This window comes from Manihot esculenta, chromosome 5 (assembly GCF_001659605.2).
Source record: "Manihot esculenta cultivar AM560-2 chromosome 5, M.esculenta_v8, whole genome shotgun sequence".
NCBI lineage: Eukaryota > Viridiplantae > Streptophyta > Magnoliopsida > Malpighiales > Euphorbiaceae > Manihot > Manihot esculenta.
In genome coordinates, this window is record NC_035165.2 from 12910197 (window position 1) to 12929365 (window position 19169).

At 27.5% G+C, this 19169-nt stretch overlaps 1 protein-coding gene and 1 long non-coding RNA gene across 2 annotated transcripts; one reads left to right on the forward strand and one right to left on the reverse strand.

Annotated features, from left to right (window-relative positions):
* Positions 1–1622: 1622 nt before the first annotated feature.
* LOC110614532 (transcription factor MYBS1) lies at positions 1623–2972 on the forward strand. Its single transcript, XM_021756088.2, has 2 exons — positions 1623–2118; positions 2321–2972. The coding sequence occupies exons 1-2, from the start codon at positions 1700–1702 to the stop codon at positions 2781–2783; spliced, it is 882 nt and encodes a 293-aa protein (XP_021611780.1). The 5' UTR covers positions 1623–1699; the 3' UTR covers positions 2784–2972.
* A 1247-nt stretch (positions 2973–4219) lies between these two features.
* Positions 4220–12160, reverse strand: LOC110614847. Its single transcript, XR_006350851.1, has 3 exons — positions 11548–12160; positions 4518–4853; positions 4220–4407 (listed from the first exon to the last, which is right to left on the reverse strand). It is a non-coding gene; the product is annotated as an uncharacterized LOC110614847 (long non-coding RNA).
* Between the last annotated feature and the right edge of the window lie 7009 nt (positions 12161–19169).

Consider the following 19169-nt stretch of genomic DNA (forward strand, 5'->3'; position numbering starts at 1 on the left):
ATTATAACTATTCGAATAAAACTCGAATATGTTTAATTTAATATATTTTAATTAATAATTTATACAAAAATATTTTTTTAATAATTTTTATTTAAAAAATTTAATATTTTTAAAAGAATATTTTAATTTTAATTTTAAATCAAAACATATAAAATAATTACAAATATTATTGTAAAGTATATTTTTTATTAAATTAATTATTTATATAAAAAATATCAAAATAATGAATACCTTCGATCCAAACTTTAAATTCAAACTCTTTTCAAATTTAATTATAATTATTTAAATTCATTCTATAAAAATTTATTAGATATAATATTTAAAAATACCCGACACATTCTCACCCTATTTATACCTTGTTATTATTAATTGGTTGATGTGAAAAATGTAAATAATTTGGGGTATAATTTTGTAAAAGAGTGTAATTATAATTATTAAAATTGGCAAAATATAATTTTTTTACCATTATCTTTATATATTTCAATTAATAATTTTTTTAAAAAAAATCAATTTTTATTAAACATATCTAAAAAAAAATTAACTCATTAAACTTAAACTAACTCGATACAATATAACCTGAATTATTAAGTAAATAAATATATAGTCGGAGTATAAAATACAATAAAGAGTGTATAAAAACTCAAACAATAAAATGGGATTAATATATAAATATAGATTTTAACTAAAATGTGAGTAATAATTTACTAAATTCAAACAATTTTGTTTCTTCAAAATTAAATCTCTCGAACCCATTTTAATAATAATGTTTGCCTAATTAATCAATAAATTTTAATCGATTCAATTAATTAATTTATTTTATTAAATTTTTGTTTGTGGCCAATAATTTAATTTTTGATATACGGGGTAAATCCTTAATTATTAAATTTGTTATTGAAAAAAAAAAAATTAATGTGTGAATGAAATGAAAGATTTAAAAAGCGCGTAAGGAGAAAAGTTAGAAGAATGCAGCCAAAGGGGTAAGGATTGGTAGTTTAGATTCTCTTGTACCTTTCTTCTCTAATTTTGCCAACTCTATCATTGCAAATGTCTCACTATAGGTTCAAAGATGAGTAACTTTCACACTTCAATTCTAAGGCAGATTTTTCCCTTTTCTTTTTTTCAAAAAATTATTATATATAAATAATACTTTGAAATTAAATTAATTCAATCAAAATTATACTACTAATCACTTCTAATTAAATACAATATTTTTATTATAAATTATCTATAAAAAGACATTATATTATTTCATTTTTAATCCGTCTATTTGATAGCTCTATCAAATTTAGTTATTATTCTCGATCACTTAAATTAGGTTACAATATATTTTTTATAAGAAATCAATAATTATAAAAAAAAATTAAGCATGAAATATCAAACAAGAGATTTAGTAAAGACTGTTGTTAAGAGTATGGAATGAAGATGACAAATTAACCATTCAAATCATACAAAGTGGTCCTCTTCAATTGATAGTTTGATGCACTACCTCACTTCCTTATCCTACACCCCTACCTCAGTTACTTATACTACACCACCGTGTGACCCCTATTCTTTATCCTGCACACCATTTATTTTTATTTTTATTTTTCTCTATGGTTCTTTTCTGTCCTAATAAAAACAGGCCCACATAACAAGAAAATTTGAATACACCATCCATTTTGATTTTTTCATCATTATCATTCCCACCGATTCTTTGAACATGGAAAGTGAAATTTCTTGGAGCAGAGAAGAAGAGAAAGCTTTTGAAAATGCAATTGCTAAGCATTGGACTGAGGAAGAAGATGAATCTGAAGAACTCTGGGAAATGATTGCTTCTTTGGTGCCTACTAAAAGTGTTCAAGAACTGAAACTACACTATCAATTACTTGTAGAGGATGTTAATGCAATAGAGGCAGGAAACATACCACTTCCTAACTATGTGGGAGAGGAAACATCTTCTTCAGCTAAGGATTCTCACGGAATTTCTGGGGCTGTGGCTGCAGAAAAGAGATTGAATTGTGGTTATGGAAGTGGGTTTTTGGGTTTAGGACATAACTCGTCTGGACATGGAGGAAAAGGAGGATCTCGGTCGGACCAAGAAAGAAAAAAAGGGATTCCATGGACAGAAGAAGAGCATAGGTATGTGTCTGTATGCACTTTTAACCATTGTCTAAAGCTTCAAAACTGAGTTTTTCCAATTTGGGGAGTTTTAAGAACTGTTATGAGATTGATATTTGATCAAGCTTCAGCTTCATGATGTGAATTGAATTGTTTGATTGTTAGTTTCTGTAATGGAAAGTTAAAAGTATATAAGCTGATATTTGTTTGTTAATTTGTACAGGTTGTTTCTGCTAGGTCTTGATAAGTTTGGAAAAGGTGATTGGAGAAGCATATCAAGAAACTTTGTGATATCAAGAACTCCTACACAAGTTGCAAGCCATGCTCAGAAATATTTCATTCGCTTGAACTCAATGAACAGAGACAGGAGAAGGTCTAGCATCCATGACATTACTAGTGTAAACAATGGAGATGTGTCGTCTAATCAGCCACCAATTACTGGTCAACAAGCTAACTCAAACCCAGCAGCAGCTGCTGCTATGGGATCTAAAGTGAAGCATAGCGTTCAGCCCCATATGCCTGGGTTGGGGATTTATGGTGCACCAGTTGGGCACCCAGTTGCTGCTCCTCCAGGCCACATGGGTTCAGCTGTTGGGACCCCTGTTATGCTTCCTCATGGACACCATCCTCCCTATGTTGTTCCTGTTGCTTACCCAGTGGCACCACCACAAACCATGCACCAATGAGACTGTGATGGATTCAACAGAGACAAATTCTTTTAGCTGGGTATTAAGACAGAGATTTATTGATGTAGAGTAGTAACATAATAATTTAGCATATTATCTACCTTGTCTGATTGCATTGTAAGGCAAAAATAATCCAAATGCACTTTTGAACTTTTGATAGAAGAATAACAACTGTGAATTCTTTGGCAATCCACCTTTTTTAATCGCAATTGGTTCGCCACAGGGATTTTTAACCCATCCCATTTTCAATAATCTCCCTCCTACTGTCCACTCTTACCAAGAAAACAAGCAGCAGCAACATACTGATAAATGACTTTGTCTCTTCAGCCACAGTTGGTAATGTTGTCTTCTCATATAAGCAATTCCCATGTCTGCATTTTCTAGCAGTCATATGGCACCAGCAAAATGAACATGCCATTAGCTTGAGTTGCAACTTGGTCTCTGAGTTGATCTCATATCTAACTATGTCCTTCATGGCATTTAAAATACACGTGACGGGTGAGGTAGCAGTGAATTAAAGGCATTGTTTAAATAAGTGATAAAAGAGGAAAATTTTATAAATATTAATTATGTTACTTCAATATATTTTTTTCATAGTTCAAATTGTGAGCCAACCTAAATTGAAGAAAAAATAGAAATCTATGATGGGATAACTTTATTATACTTTTTTCATCAGTCTATGAGAAATTATATCACACCTTTTCCATTATAGCATAATTTTATCTCAGTATTGCTGTGGATGTAGATGTTAAATTTCGGTCGTTCATTCTCTTTTTCTTTTATCTTATATTGTGATTGACGACTGCATATGTACTTAGCATTATGCATTTGTTTCTTAAAATTTATAAATAAATAAATAAATTGAAGCAGTATCCTAAACAAATAGCCATATTGCATTGCAACTTCTGATATAAAAAATGCATAAAATTGAAGCAGAAAGGGATGAACAAGGAGACAATACATTTCCCTCTAAAGAAATGATACAATAAGCTCTTTCTCCTCTATTTTCTCCATATTGGTGCTTCACTCCATCCTATACCTCTTTTTTAACTTGTGCTTCTGCAGGTCAAGGCAAATAAGACATATTTCGCCATTGTGGATCAATTTTATTTTCCTTCTTTCTATTTTCAAAGCACCCAAGAGAAGAGAAAAGAATACAAGCCCAAATTTGAACCATCAACCATTAACTTAATAGCAAAGTTGAAAAAAGACATTGCAAAATGTTTTAGAAGGGACAACGTTGCCTGTTTCAAGAGCATTTTTCACCCGGCAATAGGAAATCCAAGTCGGGAAGAACTTCAGACAGTAAAGTTGAGAAAAGAATGGCGCTAACAGCGCAATAGACAAATGTGCTAAAGAGCTAAATGCCAAACAACTTTTAAATTCATTTTACATACGACTCAAATTGATTAATTAGAATCGTTATAATAGCTTTTGGCTGGAATATATAAACCTACTAATTTCCCAGCTCTTGGACGATGTGGGATTCTAATCCCAAGCTGCTGAATGTCATAGTTTTATTCATTTAACCACTATAAAAATTAAATAAAAAACAACCAATCTTCTTATCTTCAATTTGACGTGCAACAGTAGAAATACATATGCCATTTCCATGATGAACATTCTGCAATAATCATGAGAAAGATTAAAAAATTGTGGGGGGTCAATTTATTTATCAAAAGCATGAGACAAAATAATAAGCTAAAAAGAGCATCATAGTTAATAGGACATTACCCAGTTGACTATTAGCAGCTTATTGGCACCAGTAGCTAGTGCAGCAGCTGCAGCATTATTGTGGAGGCAGAATCCAATGGCTTGTCTTACACCAGCATGATAACATAATTCAAGAATATGTAAAAATAAAAGTAGATAAGAAAGGACTCGGTATAGTTCCCTGCACAACCTTGTAATAATGAATAACTTATATTAACTTTTAAACCTTCATACTAGAGCAAAACCATTTTTGGCACGTCCAGAAAAAAATTGCTGAAGCGAAATCAGAATACAAGCCTGCTGCAACCCTATCAGCATGTGCTGAAAGCTCATTTGCATGTGTCAGTAGTGAAGTAACTACCCATGAAAAAAAAAAAAAGAAAACAATTGATCAAGAATCAACCATAGTGAGATCAACGACCATAAAGGACAAATGACCAGCAATGTGTGTCCAGCATATAGACTTCAAACAAAGCATAAAAACACGAAATTACCCCAGGGAAGATGGAAGGAAAGACAGACCAAACAGAGTAAAAAGAAGAAATAATCCTTAAAAAAAATAGCAATAAATGACAGAAGCCTGAGAAGAAAATGGTGATATCTACACCCAGAAATATGAAAAATTATTCTATGTAATTGTTATTATGTATAACGATTGCATGCTAGCCATTGATTATGTGGAACCTACTTGTAACTCACTGTAATCAATGGCTATAATTAATACAACCGTTGTACGTACAATGACTATACTATAAAATTTCTCAAGAAAGACAGCATCCTGATAAACTCAGTTTTCAAGAGATCAGCATCTCAAAACCTTCAAAGCTATCATTCATTCCATATAAGCTGCATCAAACACCAAACACCAAACCCGCACAGTTTACCAATACTAGCACTTTCTTTGCTCCAACAAGTATTGCTTCACATCATACGATAAACTCCAATGAAAAGGAGAGAATGAAATCCAAAAAATCTCTAGATATAGGCAACAGACAATCATATCATGTTGCTGCTTTAGCAAGCTTCTATTACAAGATACATGCCTTTGCCTTCTTCAGTATGTCACAGATTCTTATTTTGTCAGTAGGAGCTAATGGGATGCTTCTCATTCGAGTCAAGGCTCAATAAAAGGTCAATTTAGCTATATTCATTGTTTTTGATTGAGTAAAATTAATTTGAGCCTTAAAAACCAAACGAGCAAAAGTCGAACTTGTTGATACCTGATTGGTTAAGGATTGAGAGGTTTATGAGCTATTTCATAAATATACTTATTTAATTAAAATTATTTAGTTTTAAACTTATTATTTTTAAATTAAAAATTATTAGAGTTTTAAATGAAACTAGTTGCTTGAAAATTTCTCGAGATTTATTTAGATAAGAGTAGTTTGACTCATTTTGATTCATTTTTTAAATAATTTACACCTAAAAAATATGGATATCCGGTTGAGTTTAAAATAAGTTAAATTTGAGATAAAAAAAAATTTTAATGAACTAAATTTGAACTCATTAAAGTTTAGTTGAGCGATCCGTGTACACTTGAATTAAGGGCTCGAAGATGTTAAGGATTGTTATTGAAGCACTTCTTATGATTCTTTCCCTCCATACTTGGTTTTGCTCAAAAGAACAAGGGCCTTCTTCAATATTTCTTCGGTGGTTCGGCCTCTTTCTCACCAAAATGAGATCCATACCATTACCAGCAGTCACTTTTGCTAGGAGTGGCGAATATACCAAAGCTAGATAGCTCGATGTGTGGTTTAGTCAATAGGAGGGCTCTACACAGCGGCAGCTTTAGGGCTAGCCTTTGGTGCTGCAAGGACTTTGGACGTCACTCATAATTTCTCTATTGAATTGCAAGCCTTCCATTTTCCATTCACCTTATTAAGGGAAGTTTATATTATTTTCCTTATCAAGTTCATTCATGGAAGTGAGGTTGCGAAGCCATATTTGATTTCGTTCTTCCCCATACCTTAGCCTTTGATTGGTACATATGCAAATCATTATGCATGGTTTGAGACCAAAAGGGTCTTTGAGATGAAGCGGACCTCTGCTTGTGAACTCTTTTCCTTCCAGTGAACAAGTCTCAATTTTTTCAGGATTTAAAATCTTACATTGTGGAGCCTGTGTATGATGTTAGAGAAGTAAACTGTATTCCTTGATGTTTGAAAAACGAAGTTACATGGAAAATTAATTTTAAAAATTATTAAAATTATACGTAATTTTATATATATTTATTTAAATTATTTTCTTATAAAATAAATTTCTTTGGTTGTCTTAGAAATAAGAAAATCTTATAGCCCCAATCTCATTTGGTCTATACCCAACATCTCTCTTATCTTAGAATAATTAAAATTGTATTCCCTGATATTATCTCTAGCTAGCAGGTTGATTTTGGTTTAACTCTAATTCGTTGAAAAACTAAACCTGAACTGATCTATGTAGGTCGGTTTTATTTAACTATTAAATATAACGAATGATTGATAATAGATATTTGGTGGTGATAATTGATAACCGATAGCTAATTGCTAATTATAATTAAAATATTTGAAATGTTTGGTAAATTATTTCTAGTTGTTATAGTTTATATATAAATAATGTATAAAAGTATATATATTATATAATTTAATAATTATTAAAATACAATAAAATTGATAATTTATCATATAATATATATATATATAATTTAAAAATATGATTAATAATAAAATAAATTTATTTTATATATATATAATTTTATTATATAAAAATGAACAACATTATAATTAATATAGTTTTTTTTGAAATGGAATTAATATAGTTATTTGTATAATATTTATATTTATTTTATAATTATAAATAATTCATTAATATGAAAATTTAATAATTAATAAATACTAAAAGGATAATATAGTCAAAATAAATTATAAAATTTCATCAGTTTGTAACTTATGAGAAAAATTTTTAAAATTAAAGCTGATAAAAAAATAACTGATAAGATACTTATTAATTATTAGCCGCCTAATTTTAAGAGTTACCAAACACAAAACTTAACTGTTTAAAAACAGATCAGTTATCAGCTAAATAAAAAGGATAAATCAAATATTCTCTCAATCTCTAAGTTTCAAGTCGTAATTTCAATTTTAGACCATTTTGATAAAATTGAAAATGGTTTTTTTAAATAAAAAATCTAGTTTTGGTCCAAAACTGTTAATTTCCCATTTAATTTGTACTGCCATTCAATTACAATTCAAATCAACCTTGAGCTTTGACCGATTTCAATTTGATTTTTATTCCAACCCAACCCATAACCGGTTCTATTGAGATTGGCTCGTTGGATAGAATCTCTCAAATTAGACATCTAAATTCCTATTTAAAGTAGCGGAGTGATGAAATGTGTATCTTTAATGGTTGTATTAACTTAGACCATATTAGCATCTTCTGCCATGCATTCTATCACGTCCCTTGTGAATCTATATATATATATAGGAAGCAATTCTTTCCAAAATTTGACACGTAGCATTTTTTTAAAGAGCTGACGCGACCTTTTTTTTTAAGGTTAATATGTGGCACTAGCATAATATTTTGACATGTGTAATTCCTTAATTATGATTTATTTTTTATGCCTAATTTATTAGTTTAAATTACTGCTAATTATTTTTTATTTTAGATGATTAATCGTGAAAAGTAAATTTTTAAAATTACTATATTTTTATAATTACTTTTCATGGTGTAAAAATACTATAGAAAACAATGAAAAATATATTAAAAATATAATTTTTATAATGCTTTTTAACAGATAATTTTGTAAAAAGGATTTATTAAGATATTAATTATTTTTTTATAAAAAATTAAAAAGAGTAAACGTATTTTTAAAATTACTCGATTTAATTTATATTTATACATTAATCAATAATTTTAAATTAATTAGTTTAATCAAAATTTTTTAAAAATTGAATTAAATAAATATTTTAAAATTAATAATACATGCTCAACACAAATGGAAATTTAATATAATTGTATAATATAATTAAATGAGGTATTTTTCAGTTAGTTATCTCAAAAACAAACTGCTAAAACAAGATAAACGATTTTAAATTAAATTAATTAAAATTTTAGATATAAAGTTAATTTAATTATAATAAATTTAAACGTAGAAATTTAAATTGTAATTAAAAATATTATATTGAACAAATCCACAATTTAAATCTTTTCTAAAAATTTTATATAATCCTATGCATTTTTCCTAGGGAAACAAATTAAATTCTATTAATGAAATTTAATTTATTTTTATTAAAAAAATTAATTATTTAGAATAAATTTAAATATAATAGAATTCAATTCAACTCTTTTATATTAGATAAATTAATAATAATTTTAAATTAATTTAATTTTTATTATTTTTAAATTAAATATAAATATTTATTTTTATAAATAATAATAATTTTTATCACATTTATTTAAAAAATTATTATTAATATTTTTATAACATTTTTATAATTTTTAGCATTAAAATATAAAGGTTATTTCTTTCAATTAAAAAAATACTATAATAAATTTCTTAATATTAATTATAAATATATTAAATACTAATAGTCCATATTAAATTTAAAAAAAGAGTTTTTAAAAAGTAATTTTAATATAAATAATTTTAAGTGAAATTATTTTTTATAAAATTTTAATAATTAATTTTAGCAAAATTTTAAGTGAATTTTTATAATATTAGTTTTGTTAAGTACAAAAATTTTAAAAGAATAATTTTTTTGAATTTTTTCAAAAAATAAGCTTTTCAAACAAAGACATAGCACTCTGAAAATCATTAAACTCTTAAATATTGCCATGTGGAGATTCAGATATTAAAATTTAGAGTTTTCTTTTATTTTTTTTAAATAATTTTTTAAATATTCGTATTTATGAGACATTCAAATACATTAAAAAATAATTTGTTCTTTAAATTAATTAAATTTATTGTTTTAAATTGGAAAGTGAAATTAGGGTTTCGTTAACGGTTCTATTTCTCAAAAAAGTGAATTTATTAAGAAATTTTTTATAAAATTTTATTTTGGATTAAAATGGAAAGCTGAGTCAAATAAGATATTATAAGTAGGGTTAAGAATTATAATAAGGCTTTAATGTTAATTTAAATAATTAAAAATATATATATGATTATAAATAATATAAAATCTTATATTTTTATTTTAAATAAGAATTTTATAAAAAAATAATTTTTTTAAAATTCTTGACTTCAAACGGTTAGTTAAACACATAAATTTTTATACAATAAAATATTAAAAACAATAAATTTTAAAAAATTATTACAAATATTAAATTTTAGCATAATTAAACAATAACTGATTGAAAACGATAACTCATAATTGTTAGTTTTATTTTGTGGTTCTGGTTTCAGAAGTTATTGTTCTGTTTTTTCAACTGTATGCAGTTTTCTTGTCCAAAAAAGGGTTTGAAAAAATGAGATATTTCCATTCCCATATAAACTGCAGGATCATATCTAGAATTGTCTTGATTTGAGTTGGATACATCCAACTCAGTTGCAGTCTACAGAGTACAACTAAAACCTCCAGAATTTTACCTCTTACTTCAGTAAAGTGTTCCAGGGCATAAAGACATCCTTCTTTTTAAGGCCAAAATCAATGGCCTCCTATTTAAAAACCAACAGGTGTATGTGAGTGTACTTTCTTTATACATATACATATAATTTCATCTCCACCAGTTCACACTGCCTCCCAAATCCTCAGTGGTATTGTTCCACTTAAAACGACAGATATAAGAAACAAAGAATTCATGCTGCAAGTTTCGTTAATAAATATGACAGAACCAAAAAGATGAATGAATATTCAAAACTAAACAAACTTTAAATACAATCTAGAAGCCAAATTCAAATATACCATGAAGAAGATTTCCCTAAAAACTAACAATATGTAATTGACAGAAACCAAAATCTCAATTTGTTCACTGCCAATGACTTGAAAGTTTAAGACTCTTACTCCAAGCCTAGTGGTCTACATACCATACCACCATCCACTTAATCTATAAAGCAACTTCCATACTGTTAGTTTAACCAACAGTTTCCATTGGCAAGGTTGCAGCAAGGGAGACACTGTTATCAAAAGTATCACTAATTGAAGTGAACCATTTTCCGAATTCATCTAGCTACAACTTAGATATATTTAACATAGCCGCATTTTCTGATTCTCATCTGACACCTATTGAAGTGAACAGTTTCACGTATTGAACAATGAACATAACTACAGCTTACATATAAAAAAGAACCATTTTCTGTATTGATCAAAGCCCCAGCTTACATATATTGGTCATAGCTACATTCTCTGCACCGACAATAGCTTAGATACGACTTACATGCATAACTTGCATACAGAAAAGCAGCAAAAATTTCAAAACCTGAACCTAGTACCAAATCCAGCAAATATCATCATCTTCATCAATACAATATATACATGGACAGCAAGAAAGCTAAGCAAAAGGCATTGCTGCACTCAACTTTAGAAACTCGTACAACAGAGCTTCCTCATTATTATTTTCCTTCAAGAATCAAGCAGTTGCTTAACATGCTTTATAATGAGATTAAAATTCAATCAATTTACTCAACCATTGAACTAAAACCAGACTTGATTTATTAAGTAATGGTTCTTACTTCATGGATCCAAATATCAATTTCTTTCTTTTCCAAGAAAACTGCATAAATACACTTTATCCTTACCCTTTTCATCTCAAAATTCATATATTAATAAGATATCCTAATTTTTAATTAACCGGATATCAAATGCTTGCAAGAATTTTAGGGATAGAAATTGAGGATTGTGTTTACCTAAGAAACACAATAGAAGACCACAATATTCCAGGAAAGGAAATGGGTGGGAGCTGTCAAAATTTTCTATTTACCTAAGAAACAACTAATTCAACTAACTCAACCAAAACAAAGAAATATTACAAGCGAAATCACGACATCAAGCAAACTTGTATATAAGAAACAACTAATTCAACCAAAACAAGCAGAGAATCTTAAAACAATAAAAAAGAAAAACCTTAATATCCTTACCTTTATAGACAGACTGAAGGAGAAGAAAAATTTGAGATGAACGCAATCTCTGGAAGCAAAAAAGGGGTCTGCAGGCGTCAACTGGTCTGAAAGCAAGAACACGATATCTCAAACCAATCTCTGATAGAACACAGCAATGTACCAAATGGAGGGGAGCAAGAGACGGCAATGAACCGAGGGGAGGGAAGAAAGAGACGGTTGACGGCGATGAACCAAGGGGAGTGGCGTCAACTGGTCTGGCGTCAAATTCCGCCGGCGATGAACCAAGAGAGGAAGCTGGGATCGATTGATCAATATAGCTAGGGATTTAATTTGTTAACAGAGAGCTCAGAGTTTTGTGTGAATGACGGGGGAGAAAAAGAGGAAAGTTTTTAAGTTAGCAATTTAACTTTAGTAACGGATTTAGTCCGTTACTATATAATAATTTAGTAACGGATATCATAATCCGTTACTAAAATATGTTAACGAATTGCACTTCAGTAACGGATTTGAATATCCGTTACTATATAATGAAAATTAAAACAAATTAGTAACGGATTTGTATCTGTTACAAAAATTAGTAACGGAATAGTAACGGATATGTTAATCCGTTACTAAATTGTTTTCTATCTTAATATCCGTTACTAATCCGTTATTATTTAGAAACCGATATTATCCGTTACTAATTTCCGTTACTAATCCGCTTTTATTTTGTAGTATAATTTTTATCATTAATTATGCTAATGGCCAAATAAAAAATTATAATACTCATTTAATTATGAGTAATTACTCCATTTATTCTATATTTTTTTTAATTTTGTTTTATTATATATATTAAGAAAGATAATTTTTTATTAATTTTTATTCTAAAATGTAATTTAGCAGTTCCTTCTTAGCTAAACTTCAAAAATTAATTACAAAAACAACAAACATTATCATTTAGACCATTATGAAAAAAATAAAAATATAATTATGAGGCATTATCGATAATTTAATAATAAATATTTTAAATAATTGATTATTTATTTTAATAATCAATTTAATTATTGGAGATTCGGAAAATATCTATCTCCACTTTCTACATATTTATTAATAATTTTAGTTTGTATATGAATACTTAAATTGATTGTTTGTTACTTCATTTTTTTTATTATTATTTATGTTTACTAAATTTTTTCTCTCTCAAATTACTAGTTATTATAAAGGAGCGTCACGATTTACTTATCGAATTATGAGGAGCTCACACTTACATGAATAAAATGATTATTTTTTTTTGAAAAAAAGGTTAATTTCAATCAAAGAAAAACTTATTAATTGATTATAAATTTGGAAAAATATATTAAAATATTTATAAAAAATTTAAAATTTTTTAACTATTTAATTTATTAATTTTAACCGTTAAATATTTATTATTTAATTTCAATAATATAAAAAAATTTATTTATTTTAAAAAATTTATTAATTAATTATTTAAGCATTTTTGAACTTCCTCCAACACTTAACAACAATTCGAAGGCATATATCAACTTTATTGCCTTTAAATAAGACGAAGTTCAAAAATTTTGGCCCAACTCGAATTGCTTAAGGTCCACAGCCGACTGTGAGTGCCAAGAATCTGAAGCCCATATCCATACATTAGCCCTAATATAGTAATGCTCATTAATTGTTTTTTTAATTAAAATAAATGCTTACTAATTAACCAATTCTAAAAAATTTACCTTTTTTTCCCAACATTATCGTATAGCTTAATCATTAAAATAAATTCTAAAATTTTGTTTTTTCAATACTATCTTATATTTTTATCATTTTATTGATTCTAAACTAATTTATCAATATTAATAAAAAATTCTCGCATGAAAATGTACATATAAATCTTAAATAATTATATTGATTAACAAATACAAAAATTTGCTTTTATTTTTTTGAATTTTAATAGCCATAAAATAATTTCTATTTTATATTTATTTTAATAAAAAGAAGTAAAAGAGATTTATTAAAAAAGAAACAAAAGATATCAACCATTTACATAGAAAAATTTACAAAACATAATATTTTTTTTATTAAAACATTCAATTTTTTTTATATTAAAATAATGCTATAGATTTTCATATGCATATTTTAATTTATGTTAAATTTTATTAATTTTTTAATAAAAATAATAACAAAGCTATCTACATTCCAACCTAGCAGTGGAGAAACGACCCACCTTCTAAGTCAGGACAAGCAGTTGTCTCTTGTACAGATGGAGTAATAGGGATGAGCACTTTTTCGTTCAAATCAAAAACAATTGATGAAATTAAATTAATTTAAAATTTTAATTTAATTTTTTATTTATTTTAATTCAATTCGATTTGATTTTTAATTTTAAAAATTTTAAGTATTTATGTTTAGTTCGATTTTAATCAGAAAAAAATTTAAAAAAAATTAAATCGAACCGATTAGTGCTAATAATAATATAGAGAAATTAAATTATATTAAAATTATTCTGTTTTAATTTTTAATAAATTTTTTATTTTTTATATTTTATTTTTAATATTTAAAATTTAATTAAAATATTTTTATTTTAATAATTGAGTATGTAGCATATGAGTCATCACTAATAACTGTTTAACATGACAAAATCTAAACCAAATTCAAAGTATGCAAACTATCATCACCGGTGACATGTCATGATTGGAAATTGCACGTTCTCTTCAATACAAATAAATTATTAAAAAAGAGAGAGATTTAATTTACAGGTGGATTTAAATTCAAGGAAAATGAAATGATTTAATTCTCAGTAGTCAAGTGAAGTGATGATGTGGGCATGGAATTTGATAGATCCATAATGCAAATTTGGGCCATTTTCTGAATCAGCAAAGGATCAGACGAATTGAGTAGGGTTGAATTTTAGATTTGGAGTATTAGATTACCACGTGGGGTTGTCAAGGTCAATCAATTTTCTGCTGCCTTCCTTTTTAGTTTTTTTTTTTTTAATATTAAAAATAAACTTTTCAGTTCTAATTTTTTAAGAAATATAAATAATATAAATATAAAAGATAGGCTCCAATAATAAAAAAATACTGTGGTTTTGAGATTTTAAAAAATTATCTATTTTATTTTTATTTTAAATCATTAAATTAAAAAAAATTAGACATATTTAATTTAATTATTAAATACAACTTATATTTAATTTAAGGAAGTTATAATAATTTCTTTTCAAAAAAAAACTTCTTTTAAAGAAAAAAAAAAAAAAGAAAAAGTCAGCATCAAACATCAAGAAATTAAATGAAAATCAACCTGGACATGAAAGGGGTGCGGCAAGAGATGTGAAGGATGTGTTTAATTACTTTTGTCCTAACAGTGATTTGTTATGGACATCAACCTAAGGATTCTATTTTATTTTCAACAAACAAGGCATTAGACATTTCTGAATTGACCTATGACCAGTAGTTTTTCTTGCTGGATCCCAAAACCTAAAATCCACCTATGTCAATTCATTTGATTGGTTAAATCCAAAAATAGTTTATTATCTTTTGTATGATTTGTTACTTTATATATGCATATTACAGCTTAATTTATTAAAAATAATGAAAATAAAAAATAATTATGAAATCCCAAAAAAAAAAAAAAAAGTAATTATGTGTTAATGGTGGGTGGCACTTGAGTTGTACAAAAGTGGGGGCCAAAAGCAAAGCACCAAGCATAAGCATAAGCATAGTGTGGGTAAGCAGACAAATGAGTAAGGCATACATGTGGATGATGTTCCTATATAATATCCACCAACCATTGTATATTATTTTGGATTACTTTGCCTTTTTTTAACCTTATAATTTTATTTATTTTCAAATTAATTGGTTCCATCACTTCATCATTTTGTCACTTCTTATTTCCCTATTTCAATTATTCATTTATTTTCATTCATGCAAATTTTTTTTCTTGAATTTTATATTTTAATAAAGTAATGAGTTTAAAAAATTTTTTTTTTTTTTTAAATTGACACGCTACTTTTTAGACCTTCAAATGTTAAGAAGTATTAATATACTAATCAAATTTGTTATTTATAGAATTATGAAAATTCGAGTTAGGAATTTTTATGAGTTGAGTAAAAAACTATTTTCAAAAAATTATTGTAAAATTAATTATAGTGCATATACATTTAAGTTAATTGAATGGTTTTTTAGATAAAATTAGGAAATGTAAATTAAATGTTTATATTATAATATATAAATTTTAAATTAAATAGGTATGTCAAACACTCATGACTTTCGATGTAAGTTTTTATCCGTGGTCCCTTTGTGACTCGATACTCTCGTTTTTTTCTCTTTTTTAAACCTAACTTCTTCTTTTCCCTTCTCTATGGAAGACGATCTGTATCAATTGACTATCGATGAAAAAGAAGATATTGTCCCTATTAAGAGTTCTAGAGATATTCCGATCGTCACTTATGATTTTTGTATGATGGGATGTTTCTCACATACAATCCAATCAATTTTCAGAATATGCAGACCTCTTTGATAGATTTATAGTATTCTTTAAAGGGGTATCTATTATGAAATGAGAGACAAAAAAATATTTATTTTGATTTTTTAATAATGTTGATTTTGAAGATATAGCAAATAGGGGGCTCTTGGTTGTACAATCGATTTTTGCTTGTTTGGAATGAGATACAAGCTATGTCGCCAGGCCCTATGAGAGTTAAAGTTTGTTTGGACATTCGGCAACATTTGAAACGGCGGAAGAAGTTTGTTGGAGATGATGGTATTGTATTTACTGTGAAGTTTCAATATGAAAAGCTGACTATTTTTTGCTATATATGTAGGAAACTGGGTCATGTGGAGACTTTCTGTAACTTGCAGCTGAGGTCGAAGAAAGAAGATATCAAGTTTGGTTGGGATGATTTCCTCAGAGCATCTGTTCATCAGAATCAGAGACTGACAAGCCTGTAACTGCGTGATTTCGGTAATTTTGCACCGCCGAGATTTGTATCAAATTTGGACAATTTCAGTTGGCTTTGTCTCATTGATGGGGTTTTATTTCAAACTCAAGATTTTATTAGCTACGGTTTTTTTGTGGAAAACTCTGAGAGTATATTTCAACGTGGTGTTTCTAGTTTCTCGAAAAGTAATGGTACGCCGGTAATTATTGAAACTTTAGCTCTCCGTCACTGTTTGCTCTTTGCGACAGAATTTTTGCCTTTTAATAACTGCATTCTTATGGACTGTTTGCAGATGTTTCAAACTCTTCAGTCTCCACATTTAGACATTTCTGAACTAGATTTGATTTTGAATAATTGTAAATCTTTGTTAAACTCTAGAATTGATATTTCTGTTAGATAGGTTAGTCGTCATACCACTCTAACTGCTCATACTTTTAATTAGAGAATCTATTAGATATGATCGTCTCTCTATTTAGGATGACATCCCTTATTATTTGATGAAATTTTATTAATACAAATAATAGTTTTGCTTTTTTTTAAAAAATTAAATAGGTATATACACTTAGTAGGTATAAAATCTCCTTATATTTATATTTGAATTTGACTTGCACAATTGGTAAATGAGTTTAAAGAAAACTTTTAGTCTTTGTTTGATATTAATTTTAAAAATAGTATTTAATATTTTAATTGAAATAGTAGTTAAGATAGTAAATTATTTTAAAACTATAAATTTAAAAAATTAGTTTAAAATATAATTTTAAAATTATAAATTTAGTAAAATTGTGTTTAAAAATAATATTTTTTAAAAATTTAAATGTTAGAATAAAAATTGAAGTGTTTATACAAAGTATGCAAGTATATGTTTAACAATTTATTTTATCTATAAATATTAAACCATCCACTAAAAAAATATTCAACCATTTATCTCAATATTCATTAATTTTAGTTATATTTTTAAACATAGTAAAACTATGAAATCCAAATCTCTTTTTATGTATTTTGAAAATAATAATTTTTTATACCTATGTTAAACTTGCAGTCTAATCATGGAAAATAATTACTTTTCTAGAAAATATTTTTAATGAAAGGTATAATTATTTTTCACAAAGAAATGTATCCTTAATATACCAAAAATTCAACAATAAATAAAGCATTTACCAAACTAGGGTGAAAGCTAAAGCTAAACAAATGGAAAAAAAAATAAATAAAGATGCCAATTTGTGGTGATAAACTAAAAATAATTCTCTTGTTGTTACTAATTACATACAAAACAGAAACATTAATGATCTCTGCTTTCCCCCAAAAATTTGTTGCAAGTTAATTTGAACTCACAGAATTTGGATTAAGCTCACATAACCAGTTATGTTATAGAGAAGCCAATCCAATCCTTCTTCACACAACCCTTTCGGAACAAAGCAGAAGAAAGCAAAAAAAAATACAAGATCTTAATCAATCACTCCAACAGAGAAGCATGACAACACATCTTCTTATGAGATAAAGTCTGCCTCTTCCTTCTCTGAGAAACCCACTGATTCTTTTATTACAAGACAACCTTTTCTTAGAATCTGCAACTGTAGAGCTTCTCATCTTCACGTTTATTTTTGTTTCTGATCTCTTGTAAGAAAGAGAATTTCTGGGATTTGGTGAGAGGTTCAGCTTGCAGAAGAAGTGGTGAGAGATGGTGAAAAAGAAGATGGAAAGATGGGTTTTATAGGGTAGGAGTGTGAGGTGTGGTCTAAGCTCAAAAGGGTCCACTAATACAACCTAATGTGGTTCATCAAGGTCACGCATAGTGTCCCTATTTATCACCAGCCACTGCACTTTGGGTCCCTCCACCTTAAAAGTTCCCATTTACTAGCTCCCAATGCTTTGAATGGATGGAATGTACTAAATGGACTTCCCTAAATGTATTACAAGTCCAAACAAATCAAAATCTATTTCTCTAAGAAAAAGAAAAAAGAAGAAAGAAAGGAAGAGATAGAGAAAAGAAGATTGGAAGAACAAGATTAGAATTTCTTGAGCATTTAGCAGATCTTTCAGAATTGTTCAGTAACCTCTGAGAAAAAATAAACACAAGAAGACAAAATAATAACCTGAATCAGAGCCTCAAGGATGAATTACAATGAATATAGAATATAAAGACGTGGTAGTAGAATGGCTTGCTCACATTTTCCTCCTATAAATTTATTTTTAATTTTTATTTGTTTTGAGGAACTAGATAGAAAAAATATATATATTATCTGCAATTTTTTTAAATTTTCTTTTATATATAAAAGAAAAAAAAGTTTTAAAGCAATAGAAATTAAAAAATTTCTGAATTTCCATCCAAATATTTTCCACCGATTTAAAGTTAAACTCCAATTAGAGCAATTTTTAATTAAAAAAAAAAAAAACTTCTCAATTGCGAATCATGATTGCAGGGAGGTAGTCTGCAGTAGCCGATCGAACCGTCCCTAGGGCCCCACCACACACGTACCAATTTTGAGCCCATACTAATCAACCAATTTTTTTTTAAAAAAAAGAAATTTTAAAACGTTTTTTTAATTTAAAAAAGGAAAAATATAATCGGTGAGTAAATGTCGAAAGATCGAACCAACAATACTAATATAGCCTCCACGTGAGAGGGAGAAAGATAGAACGTAAATCACAATCTTATCCACCGGCACATGAAAAGTTAATATCACGATAATAAGAGTGCATGTTTCTATGGGCCATAATGAGGAGA